General features: G+C 54.4%; 4 protein-coding genes across 7 annotated transcripts; all 4 read left to right on the top strand.

Annotated features, from left to right (window-relative positions):
- Positions 1-649: 649 nt before the first annotated feature.
- Positions 650-2,159, top strand: oxld1 (oxidoreductase-like domain containing 1). Its single transcript, XM_085904677.1, has 3 exons — positions 650-887; positions 1,544-1,883; positions 2,012-2,159. Exons 1-2 carry the CDS (start codon positions 837-839, stop codon positions 1,871-1,873), a joined length of 381 nt encoding a protein of 126 aa, XP_085760803.1. The 5' UTR covers positions 650-836; the 3' UTR covers positions 1,874-1,883; positions 2,012-2,159.
- A 119-nt stretch (positions 2,160-2,278) lies between these two features.
- pde6gb (phosphodiesterase 6G, cGMP-specific, rod, gamma, paralog b) lies at positions 2,279-4,605 on the top strand. 2 transcript variants are annotated; one of them, XM_085904679.1, is made up of 4 exons: positions 2,279-2,338; positions 3,680-3,847; positions 3,938-3,978; positions 4,067-4,605. In XM_085904679.1, exons 2-4 carry the CDS (start codon positions 3,702-3,704, stop codon positions 4,141-4,143), a joined length of 264 nt encoding a protein of 87 aa, XP_085760805.1. In that variant the 5' UTR covers positions 2,279-2,338; positions 3,680-3,701; the 3' UTR covers positions 4,144-4,605. The 2 variants fall into 2 exon arrangements, with proteins under 2 accessions (XP_085760805.1, XP_085760804.1); XM_085904678.1 differs by lacking the exon at positions 2,279-2,338 and adding an exon at positions 2,647-2,789.
- A 1,249-nt stretch (positions 4,606-5,854) lies between these two features.
- Positions 5,855-11,390, top strand: nploc4 (NPL4 homolog, ubiquitin recognition factor). 2 transcript variants are annotated; one of them, XM_085903378.1, is made up of 16 exons: positions 5,855-6,468; positions 7,284-7,364; positions 7,536-7,645; positions 7,717-7,920; positions 8,150-8,198; positions 8,306-8,400; positions 8,478-8,601; positions 8,830-9,009; positions 9,084-9,242; positions 9,317-9,443; positions 9,514-9,674; positions 9,739-9,810; positions 9,941-10,034; positions 10,089-10,228; positions 10,306-10,408; positions 10,694-11,390. In XM_085903378.1, the coding sequence occupies exons 1-16, from the start codon at positions 6,454-6,456 to the stop codon at positions 10,852-10,854; spliced, it is 1,875 nt and encodes a 624-aa protein (XP_085759504.1). In that variant the 5' UTR covers positions 5,855-6,453; the 3' UTR covers positions 10,855-11,390. The 2 variants fall into 2 exon arrangements, with proteins under 2 accessions (XP_085759504.1, XP_085759505.1); XM_085903379.1 differs by having other exon boundaries at positions 5,857-6,468; positions 9,941-10,033; positions 10,112-10,228; positions 10,694-11,385.
- Positions 11,391-11,667: 277 nt separating this feature from the next.
- LOC147039020 (phosphatidylinositol 3,4,5-trisphosphate 3-phosphatase and dual-specificity protein phosphatase PTEN-like) lies at positions 11,668-15,066 on the top strand. Of its 2 annotated transcripts, XM_085903381.1 has the most exons (11): positions 11,668-12,186; positions 12,651-12,735; positions 12,809-12,853; positions 12,914-12,957; positions 13,178-13,416; positions 13,544-13,685; positions 13,754-13,782; positions 13,855-13,920; positions 14,159-14,398; positions 14,542-14,710; positions 14,839-15,066. In XM_085903381.1, exons 1-11 carry the CDS (start codon positions 12,108-12,110, stop codon positions 15,039-15,041), a joined length of 1,341 nt encoding a protein of 446 aa, XP_085759507.1. In that variant the 5' UTR covers positions 11,668-12,107; the 3' UTR covers positions 15,042-15,066. The 2 variants fall into 2 exon arrangements, with proteins under 2 accessions (XP_085759507.1, XP_085759506.1); XM_085903380.1 differs by having other exon boundaries at positions 11,670-12,186; positions 13,754-13,920.
- The last annotated feature ends 12 nt before the right edge of the window (positions 15,067-15,078 follow it).

Below are 15,078 nucleotides of genomic sequence, written 5' to 3'. Positions count from 1 at the left end.
GTTAAAGTCGCGTATGGGAGAGGCTTCTTTCTGTCTGTCTGTTGGTCTTCCTTCCTTCCTTCCTTCCTTCCTTCCTTCCTTCCTTCCTTCCTTCCTTCCTTCCTTCCTTCCTTCCTTCCTTCCTTCTTCCCTTCCTTCTTCCCTTCTTCCCTGGTCCTCGCTCTCCCTCTGGAGTCCGCCTCCTCCCCCAGACAGCGCAGGCTCACTGGCGCGGTAGGTGTTCGTTCGGTCGGCACGAGTAACACCTAAACGCGTGGCTGTACTTTCACTCGCAAACTGTCAGAGTGAAATATGGATGGCAGTGCAAAGACGCTCACGGGACGCTCACGGATAAGGTATTCCTTATCCTCTACGATGAACGACGAATACGACGTTTGGAAGTATAATGGGATGGCTGCACTAGCCTGCCCCCCCCCCCCTCCCGTTCGTAGCCAGTGTTCCAGGACTTTCAACACTTGCAGTGGCCATAAATTGGGTGTGTTTTCGTGTCTCAAAAGTGTGCTACAATGACACGGAGAACAGTATCGCCTTCTCCCTGGACATGTTTTGTAAACGCAAAGGTTTCAACCGCTTGTTCATTGGTTAGCACAGCTACCAGTCGTTTCGGATTGGTTCGTATTTCCTGCTTGCGGCCAATCAATGCTTTTGTTTACATGGTTCGTAGTTCACACTCGCGGCCAATCAATGCTTTTGTTGACCAGGTTTGACTTCCGGGAGAACGGAAAGACGCTCTCGCTTACAAATTGGAGACATCAGTTAGATTTTTCTCTCCTCAAGACCCTAGTTTGGAGATCAACACGTCCAAATACCCAAATTGTTGTTGTTTTAATCTCACGATGGTTTACTTGGTGGCGAACGCGACAAGGTCGTCTGCGTCTTTACGCAAGGTTGGTAGCCATCGTTAGCCTGCTACGTAATTGATCTAATCTCTTTTTCCCTCCCCATCCGTCGGTCCGTCCGTCCGCCCGCCCGCGACGGAAATACTACGCCTTATTCTTTGCGAATAGATGCTCCCGTGAAGCTGCGAGTTGCACAAAACGAGCTTCAACTCATTTTCTCGATTTAAAAGCAGCCGGCAAAAAGCTCCAATGACATGTCATACTAGATGGCAATTGAGGTCTTTAATATCATTTTCGTTTGTCCCCCTTCTCGTTAGTTAATGTGTGTTTTTCGTCACAAGTTATACATTCATTGAAAGCCCAAAAGTTAAGAAATGTTGTCCCGGTCAAGTGGCGTGAAAGAGAGACAACGAAGCACATTTTCTCCCTGTTCCCGATATTCATCCATCTGTGACTCACAATTTCAGCCTCATTTTGTTTCCGCAACGTGACACGGTTTACCTAAAACGAGGCTCTGTCCAAATGCTGAGTCAAGAATTGAAATTGAAAATCGGATGCAGTATTTTGGAGAAAATGATTTCTGTGGGTGTGTCTCCACGAAAATACTTGGGGGTCGGTCGCGCGTGAACAAAGCAGTTGCCCAACCTTTTTTTTCCTCCTTTTTCTGTCGAGTCGACGACTCCCCTCGCTTTGTTGTTTTGCAGTTGTGGGTGCTGTCGAGGGGGTGGGGTCCACTCAGCCGGATCGCCCGCAGCAGGTGCTTTGACGCGAGCCTCCCTCCCGCGCCGCCGTCCCCCCCGGAGAGCGGCGGCGCCCCCTGTCGTCCGGATCCCCCCGCTCCTCCTCCTCCCCCCGCCCACTGCTGCATGAGCGGCTGCCACAACTGCGTGTGGATCGAGCACGCCGAGCAGCTGCTGGCCTTCTACAGCGACGACGGCGGCGAGCGAGCGCTGGCCGCCGTCGAGGAGAACGTGCTGGACGACAACCTCAAGGCCTTCTTGAAGATGGAGATCCGACTCCTTAAAAAGACGTGAGCGCAGCCAGGTACGTCGGAAGCGCACGCGAGTCGGCTGGCCGGTGACGCGGCGGTTCCGAATGAGCGCGCGCACTCCACTTTGGGAAACCGTGAGGCGACTTGCTCACTCACCACTGGGTTTTCGCTTTGTGTGCAGAACTTTCCGGCACGGAGAGGGGTTTGGATTGTCTGTCTGCGAGCAAGGCGAATGTCGTCAGCGAGCGAGCGACGAGACGCCCGACGGCTCGTCGTCGAGTCTGGTCGCCGAGCGCCTCGACTCGTAAAGCTGGCGTGCGCATGCGGTACTATCGATTGCATCTGTCTCGTCAATTAAACGGTGCCACATCCAACTGGCTCGCTGGCGGTGGTGTTGTCAATGGCTCGTCACAGCGGCAAGGTGAAACCGCGTGGAGGATTACAACGTGACGGAAAATGACAGATTAGCGACATCGTCGGGGCCTCGGCCAGCGTTAGCTCAGCTCAGGTCAGTCGGCGCCAGTCGGCATCCTTCGCCGTCGTCGTCCTGTGTCTCTCCGCCTTTCTGTCCATCTGTCTTGCCAATTGCCAATCTCATCTGGCTGCCTGTCTACCAGATGATTAGGGCCGGGAGCCGCCACATCTGAGTGAATTTGCCATTTTTGGCAGGGTGCGTATTCTTTTCAAATTGCAAGCGCCTCGTCCAAAGCCTCTGCCTGCATATTGGTTGAGCCCCACCCATTTGTTGCTTTCGTACCTGTCTGTCCATCTGTCCATAGCTGTCTCGTCTATGCTCGCCTATCCGTCCGTCCGTCCGTCCATCGGTTGGTCTGGCCAGCCCCGCTTGCCTATCGAGGCGTGTCCCCGCTAATCCCGCCCATATAAAAGCCAGCCGTCTTCGTGTCGGGCTCATCTGCCGTCTTGTCCTCTGCCCGCCGGTCACGCGAGCAAAGAAGCACGTGAGTAGAACGCGTCCACCCGGGGAACTTTGGGGCAAATGTGAGCTCAAGTCATCCGGCACGCTTTTGGATTTTGCGATAATATGCTTTGACCAACAACTGGAGTTTTGAAAAACAAATCAAGACCCTTGTAGCTTCTTGTAACTATAAAACAAAGAAATGCGGGTCTAAAAGACTTGACGGGAGAAAATTGGGAACAAAAATGGAGGGAAAGCCCAAGATTTTTTTTCTCATGAAAATAGCTTTCATGTCAGAAGAAGGAAGGTCTGAAGGCAATTTGTGTCACATTTCTGACATTGAAAATGGATTTGGGGAAATAGACATTTTATTTGCCATGCTTGACTTCCACAGTGATATTTGGGATTTCACGTGATTGTGTCCACAAATGTGACACTACGGCCGGTTGCCATGTTTTGAAATGTCAAAAATCATGTTTTTCTCCGTCAAATACTTCCATCGTCAGTGTTGGAGGATTGAACTCGAACGTAGAGAGAAAGAGCACACCTGGGTCCTCCGACCTCCGGCCTGGCTCTCGAGCCTGTCATTTCAAAATGCTTTGTGTTCCGCAGCTGGACGTCATCGCTTAAGCGCGCCAGTGTGTGCTCAGCACTTGGGCACTAACCAGCTCAAAGGCAGATTAGGAAAGTGAGCCCGGGATTAGGATTAGCTCCCATTCTATCGTACGCCGGCGGGGTCACGCTGACCCAATGTTGTGTCGTCGTCATTGGCGAGCAATTCGTCCGCCTCAAGAAAACATGAAGACTTCAATACGCTCATCGATGGCAGAAACGGAACCTCTACATCATCGAGGTTCCGTCTCGCCGTCGGCACCCTTGCGGGGGGCGGGTGTCCGTTCGTGCCTACGAGTGCTGCCTTGACGTGTTCCGCAGAAAAGCGTCCGCGGCGGCGGAGATGAATCTGGAGACGCCCAAACCTGACGTCAAGTCGGCCACGCGGGTGAGCGGCGGTCCGGCCACCCCACGCAAGGGCCCCCCCAAGTTCAAGCAGAGGCAGACGCGGCAGTTCAAGAGCAAGCCCCCCAAGAAGGGCGTTCAGGGGTGCGTCCACATTGAGCGCGCTCACAGCAATATCGATTGCTGTTGTCCGCATTGTCGTCACGCTCCCTTTTTGTCCTTCTTTGCGTGCAGCTTCGGCGACGATATCCCCGGGATGGAGGGTTTGGGAACCGGTGAGTCCTCCTGCTTTTTGGGGTTCCTCTTCTCAATCCTCTGCTCAATCTGCTCAATTGTGTGTACGCGCTTGCTCGCATCTTTTAGACATCACGGTGATCTGCCCGTGGGAGGCCTTCAATCATCTGGAGCTGCACGAGCTGGCCCAGTACGGAATCATCTGAGCTCAGCCGGAACTCGCCAATGCTGAGCTAGAACAAACACAAGCCCTCCCAAAATACATACACAATTTATTTTTTATTTTATTTTTTTTATCGTTGACGGCAGCCGCTCGTGTTTAGATGGCATCTTCTGTCAGGCGCCTTGGCGTTGAAGCTCAAACATCGTCGTCATCGCTCCTCCGTCCAGCTGTCGTCCGTCTGTCTTTGCTCACGGTCGACTCGCGACCTGCTGATTTATCGTTAGCGTAGCAGCCGCACGACGTGTTGGCTTCCATCTTTTTTACGCTTAATTGACTTTGAAGTGACTTCATTGCGCTTTTCCATTGCTTTCCTCATCATTTACGCGTGCAGAGTTTGCAGTTGTTTACTCGAAATTTGCTTTCATTTTGCTTGCTTTTCCTCGGCAGCCAGGTCAGCATTGCAAAAGAGAATCGGAGAAATAAAATAAACAATTGGTGGAGATCCTTTCGTCTCATCTTTTTTTTCCCGCTTGAAAAGAATACTGATGCAAAACATAAAATCCAAATGTCCATCTATTATTGTCAACAGGGGAGGCAGGGACTCCAGTAATATTTCTTACACTAATAAATCTGATGGGCACTTGAAATATTACAATAATAGAGTGGACATATTCGTAAAATAAACAGGTTTACGCATACATTTTCGAAAAAAGAATGACTCTTCGACTAAAGGTCAGGTAGAGCCTGTGAATGAAGCCTGTTTTCTGGGGAGGAACGCTTGTCCGTAACCAACGGGGGCGTCAGACACTAATATTCGCTGCAGTCGGGCCCCGTCCAAATACTCGTATTTACACACTTCGGTCCCTCAATCGCGGGTTCCGTTGAGGGTACGAGTGATTAGCCACGCCAGATGAGACGCAGTTGGTGAATATGTACACAAACACTTCCTCGCGAGTTGTTTTTGTTTCTTTTGTCACACACGCACAAATATGAAAAAATAGTACGCCTGAAAATGGCGGTGAACCTAATGGTGTGTCCAAGTGACGTCACAGATCAAACAGCCAATATGAAAGTGGGGGTGAGGGCAGGTGTGGCACTTTTCACTTTCACTTAGGCTTTTTCCCCCAATGAAGTGCTTCTAAAGATTCAGTTCACTGAAAAGAACTGGAATGCACATCACTAACTGTCACTCACTCGTGAATCTTCGCCGACGACCAATCAGCAGCGAGAGATAGATGGCGTGACTTTACGAATCAGTGACGTATTTCCCGTTCACGAACGAGACGAGGCAGTGACGCGACTTCCCGTTCACGACCGAATGAGACAGTTGCCAACGAATCAGTGTATAAGTGTTGTATTATAGAAAGAAACGTGAATTACCCGAGCCAATTATTATTAAATATATATTAATTTTAAAAAAAAGTTGGGGGGTGGGGGGTTGTGTAGTTGTATTGTTTGATGTACATGGGTTGTTTCCACGGGATGTTGTAATGTAGAGAAAAATGTGTGCGTTGCCGTTGTCAACATGACCGTGTGTTTACTTGATTTTTTTTGTCTGGTGTATTGTGAGGTGTATTGCTTAGTTGTGTGTGTTATTGAAGTAAAAAACAAAACAAAAAAAACGGATCAGTATGTATGGGGAGGGGGGGAGATTCGTTGAACGATTTGTTTGAACGAATCTTTTGAGCGATTCTAAAGACTCAATTCACTTAAAAGAACTGGAATGCACATCACACTTCCTGTGTGGACAGCGACACCGACGGAAGGAGGCCGTACTGCATCTTGTCCGAATGAAATTCGACTTGAATCTCCTTTGAGAAAAAAACAAACACTTCAGAGACAGGTCATCGCGCCAGTCAAGTTACTTGATGTCAGCACACAGACAAACAAAACAAAAGAAAACAAAAACAAACAAAAAAACGGGCTGGTTACCATCGGCGCAGGTGGCGTGGAGCGGACATGTATTGGGCACTCCTGCTTTCGACTTAATGCTCCCTAAAATAAGAAGGAAAACACACGGTTGCAATTCAAATGACCGTTGGGCTTCGACAGGCTCGAGTGGGAGCAGGGAGAAGGCTCAGTTAACTGCAGCAGGCTATGTCGGCAGCACTTTCTGAACGTTGCCGCCCTGGTTGAATGAAAACTACGTAGGTAAAGTGCACTTGGGACGGGAGTTACACTCCAGAACAGAAGGTGGCGGTAATGCGTCTCAAAGCTGGCGTAAAACAAATCAGAAGAAGATTTCGGGATGGAGTCTCGTTGACAAACACGGCGTCAAAGAGCGTTCAACTTTTCAGCTCGGAGCAGGCAGGAAACTAGACGACAACATCCAGCGGCCGGCTCGGGTGGCAGCATGGCGGAAACCATCGTAAGTTGAAACCAACAAGCAAGCAAGAAGTGTCTTCCTCGCTGGCTGCGGCGAAAGCGAACTAGCTTAACCGGTTAGCAGCGATCAGCTAACGCCAGACGAACGTATAGTGATGAGGCAGCACAATTAGCTTGCTAGCCGGGCCGTCTCACCGGCGGCTAACGGCAGCTGACTGGCTGCCAATGTTTGCCTTTGACTCCCCAACACAAATGTCAGCCAGGAGTTGGCCAAGTGCTCACAATGGCATCGATTGACTTTTCCGGTGCTTGGCATCCATCCATCCGTCCCTTGTGGCAAATTTGCTTTTGCTTTGGATGTGGTGGCATGAACCGCAATGGACGCCTGCCTAGTCAAAGGAGCTTGTTTGTGTTTGTTTTGCGCAGTCGTCACTGTCATACAACCTTACTGTTCAGGTACCTTTTTATTTTGATGTTGATTGTGTTTCTTACAAATGGCTTAGATTTGTCCCCTCCCCCTACGTGATTTCGTGCTGTTTTAAATTCGACCGATCGAAGATGGACTTTTTTGAATGCCGATTCCGATATTAAGCAATGAATCAGCAATGGAAGACGACTTGGTCTTTTATTGCTGACATCAACAAAGAGACCTATTCCAGCCAGTCCATCTCACTAGCGATACAAGCGACAACAAAAAATACCATGATGAAATCAGGCGTTATTGACAGAGAGTTGTCACAATGTACGTCACATTTGGCCCAATATCTTGGCAGGAATTTGTGGCCAGTGTCCAATTGGAAATGGATCAGATTATGGTCAAGAGCTTTTTTCTGATGGCTTTTGTGTCGTCGTTTGTAGATCATCCGGGTTCAGTCTCCAGATGGGATGAAGAAAATCGCTTCCACCAAGCGGGAGACTGCCGCAACCTTTTTCAACAAGGTACGCGTGTTTGCTTTTTAAACCTTTGGCTATTTTGACGCTTCAGCCACGTTCAATATCAGCGCGCTCGCTGAGCAGCTTTGCCCGGAATTGCCTTTGGCGGGCTCGAAGTTGCGGTTAGATTTGAGCCGGCCGGCTGGCCTTTGTTTGTGTTTTTGACGGCCTTGGCAGGTGGCCAAAGAGTTCGGCTTCAACTCCAACTGCTTCGCCGTTTACCTGAACCGCAACAAAACCGGAGAGATCCTCCCCCAGAACAAAAGCCTCGGCCTGCTGAAGATCAAGTGAGCGACGGACAGCCGAGCTCAGGCACGGGACCACGCGACGCTAAGCTGCCTTTGTTTATGTGCGCCAGGCACGGCGACATGCTCTTCTTGTTCCCCTCGGGCTCGCCGGCCGAGGTGATGGACACGGCCGCCCCGCACTCGTCCTCGTCGTTCGCTTCCTCGTCCTTCTCGACGCCCCGCCCCCAGTCGGCGCCGCCCGTCCAGGAGGACGACATCGACCGCTTCCTGACCAAGCAGGACGGCAAGATCTACCGGAGCCGAGACGCGCAGCTGTGAGGAGACGCGCGTGCGTGCGTGCGAGTGCTAGCTTTGCGCTAACGTGCCGTGCCAAAGGCCAGAGAGGAGCTTGCGCAAGTTAGAGAACGTTGATGAGATCCCTCCCGCACCTGTATTTTGGCCACACTTGGTTTAGGGTGGGGGCATCCTTGCCACTTTGATGGCAAATGGGGCCAAAGCGTTGCTTTTGTCTGAATTGAGTAAACTTGTCCCGTCTGGTCACAGATGTTGCCACGGGGCCCTGGGCAAGTGCGTGCACTGCGTACCCTTAGAGGTCAGAACGCCGTCCGCCCTTCCGCCCGCCCTTTGTATCTTTCCTTCACTTTTATCTCTTCTCCTTTAATTCCTTCCTCTTGGCGCGTCGCTCCTCTCCTCTGGCAGCCTTTTGACGAGGACTACCTGAACCACCTGGACCCGCCCGTCAAGCACATGTCGTTCCACGCGTACCTGCGAAAGCTGACCGGAGGAGCCGACAAGTGAGCGCCCGTCTCTCCTGGCCGTTTCAAATGGCGAGTCCACGGAAAGCAAGGCCATGTTGATGCCTGCCGCACAGGGGGAAGTTTGCCGCCCTGGAGAACATCAGCTGTAAGATCAAGTCGGGCTGCGAAGGCCACGCCCCCTGGCCGGAGGGCATCTGCACTAAGTGCCAGCCCAGCGCCATCACGCTCAACAGACAGGTCAGAGCCCGCCGTTCTTGCCGGCAAAAGCGAGCGGCTGGGCCAGCGGAGCAAAGTCGCCTGCCGTCGCGTTTGCTGGCGTCGCGTTTGCCGGCGTCGCGTTTGCCGGCGTCGCGTTTGCCGCCGTCGCGTTTGCCGCCGTCGCGTTTGATGTCGTCGCCTGCCCTCACGTTTGACGGCGTCGTCCGCCCTCACGTTTGACGCCGCTGCTTTGTCTTTGCTGGGCAGAAATACCGCCACGTGGACAACATCATGTTTGAGAACCACACCATAGCCGACCGCTTTCTGGACTTCTGGCGGAAGACGGGCAGCCAGAGGGTGGGCTATCTGTACGGCAGGTACACGGAGCACAAAGACATCCCGCTGGGCATCCGGGCCGAGGTGGCCGCCATCTACGAGCCTCCGCAGGTCAGCCGGCGCCGCCTCCCGCTCTGTAGGCCCGGGCGGCTCCCCTCGGCTGACTGACGTGCGCTTTACTCCAGAGCGCCACCGCCAACAGTCTGCAGCTGCTGGAGGACCCGCGGGCCGCCGCCGTGGACGAGATCGCCGCCAAGCTGGGCCTGCGCAAGGTGGGCTGGATTTTCTCGGACCTGCTCTCGGAGGACACCAGGATCGGGACGGTCCGGTTCACCAGAAACCAGGTGGGCTCCAGAATAGCGACGAGAGAGAGCGGCCCGAGTGAGCGAGCCTTTTCCGTTTTGCCCTTTCCCATCAGGACTCTCACTTCCTGAGCGCGGAGGAGTGCATCACGGCGGGCTTTTTCCAAAACCAACATTCCAACCCCTGCAAACTCTCTCGGGACGGACACTTTGGCTCCAAGTTTGTGACGGTGGTGGCCACAGGTGAGGCCGCGCCGCCGAAGCCACGGCTCCTCTGCCCGCTGTCGCCGACTGTTGCGGGCGTTCCGTTCAGGGGGTCCGGACAACCAGGTGCACTTTGAGGGCTACCAGGTGTCCAATCAGTGCATGGCCCTGGTGAGGGACGAGTGCCTCCTGCCCTGTAAGGACGCGCCCGAGCTGGGCTACGCCAAAGAGTCTAGTCCCGAGCAGTACGTGCCGGACGTCTTCTTCAAGGTAACGGCGGGCTGGGGGCGGAGCGCTGGCAAACGGCGCTCAAGGAACAGCCTTCTGTCAACAGGACAAAGACAAGTTTGGAAACGACGTCACTTTCCTCGCGCGGCCTCTTCCTGTCGAGTATCTCATCATTGACGTGAGTTCCTTAGCACCGTCGCCACGAGCGCTTTTCTGGACCTGCGGCTGGAGGGGCAAGGCCGAGGCCGCTTTGTCAAAACGGCTGCCTCCATGTTGTCAAAACTTTGACTGCCTCCTCGGAATGGCAGATCACCACAACGTTCCCCAAGGACCCCCAGTTCACCTTCAGCTCCACTCAGCGCTTCCCCATCGAGAACCGAGAAATGCTCGGAGAGACGCAGGTAAGGGCGCCTCGCCCCGCCCGCCCTGCCTTTCTCTCTGCCAATGCGCGGCGGGCGGCGCCTTTCTCCTCTCCGCAGGACTTCCATAGCCTGGCCACCTATTTGTCTCAGTGCGCCTCCGCATCCTTCCTGGACACGGTGTCTGACTTCCATCTGCTCCTCTTCCTGGTCACCAACGAGGTCATGCCTCTGAAGGTGAGTGCGCCGGCCCAGAGCCCCCTGACCCCCACCCACACACACACACGCCTTCACCCCGGCACGCCTTCTCGCAGGACAGCATCGGCCTTCTGCTGGACGCCGTCAAGACGTGCGACCGGGACCTCGCCAAGACCTGGAAGAAGTCAGAGCAGTGGGCCACCATCGAGCAGCTGTGCGGTAAGTTGGCGCCGGCCGGGCATACGCACGGTCGCTCGGTGACGCTCGGTGACGCTCGGTGACGGAGAAGAAAAGGAAATTGCGGAAAATAGACAGCAACCCGCTACCCTCCCACAAAATTTTGAGACTGAAATCACGAAACGTGTCCTGTGGTGAGCCCGACCCGAGCAGACTTGTCCATTCAATGAGTTCTGGTCAAATGGAGTGACCTTGCCCAAATTTATCCTGAGAGCGCTGCCTTTGCCCGCTGTCTTCAGTGACGTTTGTCTCCTCCTTCCCCCCCAGGCACGGTGGGGGGGCAGCCGTCGGCGTCGGCGGGGTTCGAGAACACGGGCGACCCGTCGGCCCCCCCGTCCTCCTCCGCCATGTGGTCGTGCGCGCACTGCACCTTCATGAACCAGCCCGGCACCGAGCACTGTGAAATGTGCAGGCTGCCCCGCACTTAGAAGCGCGCCCGACGGCCCCCGCCGCCCTCTCGGGGGCCCTTCTGCCGCCAGCATTGAGCGCTCCCCGCCAGGGCCGCAAATGCGTACTGGAGCCCGTTTTGGCTCAACTGCGGCTCGCCGCTTCCTCGACTGGCCTTTTTGTTTAGATTGCCGTGATTGTGGAATCGGAAAGGCTGCAAGAACCAAAAGTGGTGGCTTGAGATGCAGGTTGAAGTCCTTCCTTCATCTCCAGTCAGTCAAATGAATGGAAATGGCGCTCATCTGTTCCAAACATTCAATTGTTTCTTTTCCCCAACTGATACCGTTTTTGCCAGTTCTGCTATTTGGAAAAAAATAAAATTACGATAACCAATTGATCGTCAGATTTAATTTGAAAAACATCATGACTTTTTAGGCCCCTTAATAGAACGATCGGAATTCCAGCAGAACACGTGACTGATTTCCAACACATTGAGTATTTGTTTAGCTCGACAACTGAGAGAAAAATGACAAAACAGATAGTAGTAGTCAAATCGGCGTTGTTTTTTTTTTTTAAAGAGGACCGCTTCGTTGATTAGCATTTTGTCTGTGTTGTAATGTGTCCCTCCACAAGTGCAATCGAATTGAAGGGACTAATTGAATACCTCATGATCTTTTCTGACATTTTGGACGGGGGACAAAAGCAGCTTCACTTGGCAACCCTGCTAGCGTCGTCAAGGTACACGGAGCCGCGTGATAACGGAAAATAACTCTCCTCTTCCGTTTACAAAGCAAAAACGTAATAACGAAAAAGAGGAGCGAGACCTTTATTATGAAAGTTCAGAAAGGAAGTCTCTTGGCATTGCCACCGCCATCTGGACTTGGTCGGCTTATCGAGCCCGCCTGGCGTTTAGATCGCGGTCTCGTCCTGGTCTTGTCGTGCTCTGCTCAAATCACGGCGAGCGGGGCCGCCAACACTCGCTCCTTCCAACTGCGGATGTTTGGAACTTGACGGAGGAGGGAGGAGGACCTGGAGGGCCAGGCTCCAAGTGCGAGCAGGCTGGAGGGCCGGAGGCTGTCGGGCGTTTCTGAGCCAGCAAAGAGCCGAGACGGCCGGGCCGTCGGTCGGCTAGCGGGCCGGCTAGGTAGAGTCTTATCCTGCCGAGAGCCGGCGGGAAGCGTCGGCGACTGCTACTCTCTCCCACTTTGCCACGTTTGCTCGGCGACCGTCGGGCTTGCGGTGGCCCGCGGCCGTCCCGCCGTCCTTGCCATTGCCATCGTCATCCTTCGTCGCCATGGCAGCGCTCATCAAAGAGATAGTCAGCCGAAAAAAGAGACGGTACCAGGAGGACGGCTTCGACCTGGACCTCACGTGTATCCTTTCCCGTTGCATGCAACGTCTGCTTCCGGACAGGATGCTACCTGGCTAATGCTAGCAATGGCACTCGCCTGGCGGCTCATGTGCTAAGCTAACTTTAGCGCAAACAGGAAGATAAGATCGAATCGGAATCGAGGTGGCAAATGCTTCCTGGGCCCCACCAAATCAAAAGACAGGCGTTCAGGGTAGGAGTCAAAATGACTGGACTGAACAAGATGTTGCAAAATAAGTAAGTCACGTTTGTGCGGCTTGGAAACGTAGTCAGGAAAACTAAGAAAAAAGGCTTCCCTGCTCGTCTCCCTGCCGAATCTAACGAAGCAAGCGCTCTTCGGCATCCATCCGGAGCTTTGGATTCGGGTGCGTTGCAGCAGGAAAGGAGGCAGGACCGCGGCCCTATTTTGTGGATGAACGGCTGACAAAAGAGGCAGAGCACAAACTTTGTCCTTAGCCGGCCCGACAGACATCTACCCCAACATCATCGCCATGGGTTTCCCCGCCGAGCGCCTGGAGGGCGTCTACAGGAACAACATTGACGACGTCGTGCGGTGAGGCTGCTCGCGGTTTCTCTCCCCCCTTTCATCTTTCCCCCTCTCAACGTGTGGTGACTGTGCGACGCAGGTTTCTGGACTCAAAGCACAAAAGCCACTACAAGATCTACAACCTGTAAGCCAAACACCCGGCGACAACAAGCACGCGCGTACCGCTAATGGCTGTCTTTGGCAGGTGCGCCGAGCGACATTACGACACGTCCAAATTCAACTGTCAAGGTGAGACGAGCCGTCAACCGTTTCACGCTTTGTACGGATCAACTGGATTTTGTAACGTCACAAATGATGGGAATAAGTGAGCTCGTCGCGGGCGCCGCTCTTGCGCGCGCTCGCTCGCTTGCCTTGCGTTTCAAAGTCGTGGCGGGGTCTCCCGACCTTTTGTTCGGCGGCTTTGACCAACGAGCAAAGCGCCAGCTCTGCGTATGCGTTGTCCCCCCAGTGGCCGAATACCCGTTTGAGGACCACAACCCGCCGCAGCTGGAGCTGATCAAGCCCTTCTGCGAGGACTTAGACGCCTGGCTGAGCCGCGACGAGCGCCACGTGGCCGCCATTCACTGCAAGGCCGGCAAAGGCCGCACGGGCGTGATGATCTGCGCCTACCTGCTGCACCGCGGAAAGTTCCGCCAGGCTCGGGAGGCCCTGGACTTTTACGGCGAAGCCCGCACCAGGGACAAGAAGGTGGGAAAGCCTCTTGGATTGTGGGGGGCGCCTGCCATTGAAATTTGCGAGCGTTTTGGGAAGGAAGGCGGCCCACCTTTGACGCAACGTTTGACGTCTTGGCTGCGTGCATGCCCGTTTTATTCAGGGCGTGACCATCCCCAGCCAGCGGCGTTACGTGTGCTACTACAACACGCTACTGAGGAGGAGACTTCACTACTCGCCCGTGGCTTTGCTCTTGCACAAGATGCTCTTTGAAACCATTCCCATGTTCACCGGGGGGACCTGCAGTGAGTCGCCACCCGCACATGCCCGCCTCACCTTGTTCTTGCTCACAATGTGCTCCTGTGGCACGCAGATCCTCTCTTTGTCATCTACCAGCTGAAGGTGAAGATCCACACGTCCAACCCGACGTACACGCGGCGCGAAGACAAGCTGATGCTCTTTGAGTTCCCGCAGCCGCTGCCCGTGTGCGGCGACATCAAGGTGGAGTTCTTCCACAAGCAGAACAAGATGATGAAGAAGGTGAGGAGGGCACGGCACGGGCAACTTGCGCAGCGGCCATTGTCTCAAAGGCGCCAGGATCCCAAATGAGATTGAGGAGCGCTGGCAAAGCAACACTTGACCGGCGCCTGACGTGAGCGTTTGGGCTCGGACAGCGACGCCTTTTCCTTTGGAAACTTCCAAAAACTTCTTTTGCGGAGCTGAGTTTCCATGCCACCCCTTGACCATTTGGGACGCTCTCTGTCCTTTCGGCTCTCAGGACAAGATGTTCCACTTCTGGGTCAACACCTTCTTCATTCCCGGGCCGGACGAGGACCCGCAGAAGCTGGAGAACGGCCAAAGCGGATCCTCGCGGGACGCCGGATCCGACGGGACCCGACAGAGCCGGGAAGACGACGACGCCGACGGTGGCGACTTCCTGGTTCTGACGCTGCTGAAGAACGACCTGGACAAGGCCAACAAGGACAAAGCCAACAGGAACTTCTCGCCCAACTTTAAGGTCGGTACTCGCTTCCGATCTTCCCTTGTCGGCCAGGCGAGAACGTTCGCCCATCACTAGACCTTTGGAGTGGAGGCGCCGTACGGTAGGCGGTCATCCTTCCGCGGCCTATTAAGGATGCCCCACCCCCGCCTGTCCTTCAGGTCAAACTGTTCTTCACCAAGACGGCGGAGGAAGGCGGCAGCCAGGTGAACAACGCGTCGATGACGCCGGACGTCAGTGACAACGAACCTGATCACTACCGCTACTCGGACACCACCGACTCGGACCCCGAAAACGAGCCTTTTGACGAGCGGGACAGATCACCAAGGTGTGAGTGACCCGCCGGGGTAGCGGCCGCCCAAGACCGCCGGGTCCCGGACGGTGGTCCCGTGATGGTGCCGTTTACCGGAGGGAGGCCTGCCTTCCTTCCTAAAGCATTCCTTCCGCCTTTCTCTCAGTCACAAACTTGAGCGCGTTTGATCGGACACTCTTGGACAGCAGCAGAGTCGCCGTCCCTCGTCGGGGGCTCCCGAAGCCCACGCACGGCTCAGAGCCGGGCCGCTGGGCGGGCAGCAAAGATGATCTCAGGTTTGATCCGAGCGGCTCGCCGCTCTTCGTTTGCATCTCGGGTTCCCCCGAGGCAACGAGCGCCGTCCGGTGAATAAAGCAAATATTTATAACCTTGACGGAAGTGTTGC

This window comes from Syngnathus leptorhynchus, chromosome 22 (genome assembly GCF_054491065.1).
Source record: "Syngnathus leptorhynchus isolate UIUO chromosome 22, UIUO_Slep, whole genome shotgun sequence".
Classification (NCBI taxonomy): domain Eukaryota; kingdom Metazoa; phylum Chordata; class Actinopteri; order Syngnathiformes; family Syngnathidae; genus Syngnathus; species Syngnathus leptorhynchus.
Note: the sequence above shows the minus strand (reverse complement) of the source record. Positions and strands in the feature narration are given on the sequence as shown.

Bases quoted from the DNA above. Each gene is read 5' to 3' on its own strand.
- LOC147039020 (XM_085903380.1), top strand. From the start codon at position 12,108: ATGGCAGCGCTCATCAAAGAGATAGTCAGCCGAAAAAAGAGACGGTAC. The intron at 12,736-12,808 runs GTGAGGCTGCTC...TGTGCGACGCAG, and splicing joins AACATTGACGACGTCGTGCG to GTTTCTGGACTCAAAGCACA. The intron at 13,921-14,158 runs GTGAGGAGGGCA...TTCGGCTCTCAG, and splicing joins AGAACAAGATGATGAAGAAG to GACAAGATGTTCCACTTCTG.
- nploc4 (XM_085903378.1), top strand. The intron at 7,365-7,535 runs GTACGCGTGTTT...CGGCCTTGGCAG, and splicing joins CCGCAACCTTTTTCAACAAG to GTGGCCAAAGAGTTCGGCTT. The intron at 9,444-9,513 runs GTGAGGCCGCGC...CGTTCCGTTCAG, and splicing joins TGTGACGGTGGTGGCCACAG to GGGGTCCGGACAACCAGGTG.
- oxld1 (XM_085904677.1), top strand. From the start codon at position 837: ATGGTTTACTTGGTGGCGAACGCGACAAGGTCGTCTGCGTCTTTACGC. The intron at 888-1,543 runs GTTGGTAGCCAT...GTTGTTTTGCAG, and splicing joins CGTCTGCGTCTTTACGCAAG to TTGTGGGTGCTGTCGAGGGG.
- pde6gb (XM_085904679.1), top strand. From the start codon at position 3,702: ATGAATCTGGAGACGCCCAAACCTGACGTCAAGTCGGCCACGCGGGTG. The intron at 3,848-3,937 runs GTGCGTCCACAT...CTTTGCGTGCAG, and splicing joins CCCAAGAAGGGCGTTCAGGG to CTTCGGCGACGATATCCCCG. The intron at 3,979-4,066 runs GTGAGTCCTCCT...CGCATCTTTTAG, and splicing joins GATGGAGGGTTTGGGAACCG to ACATCACGGTGATCTGCCCG.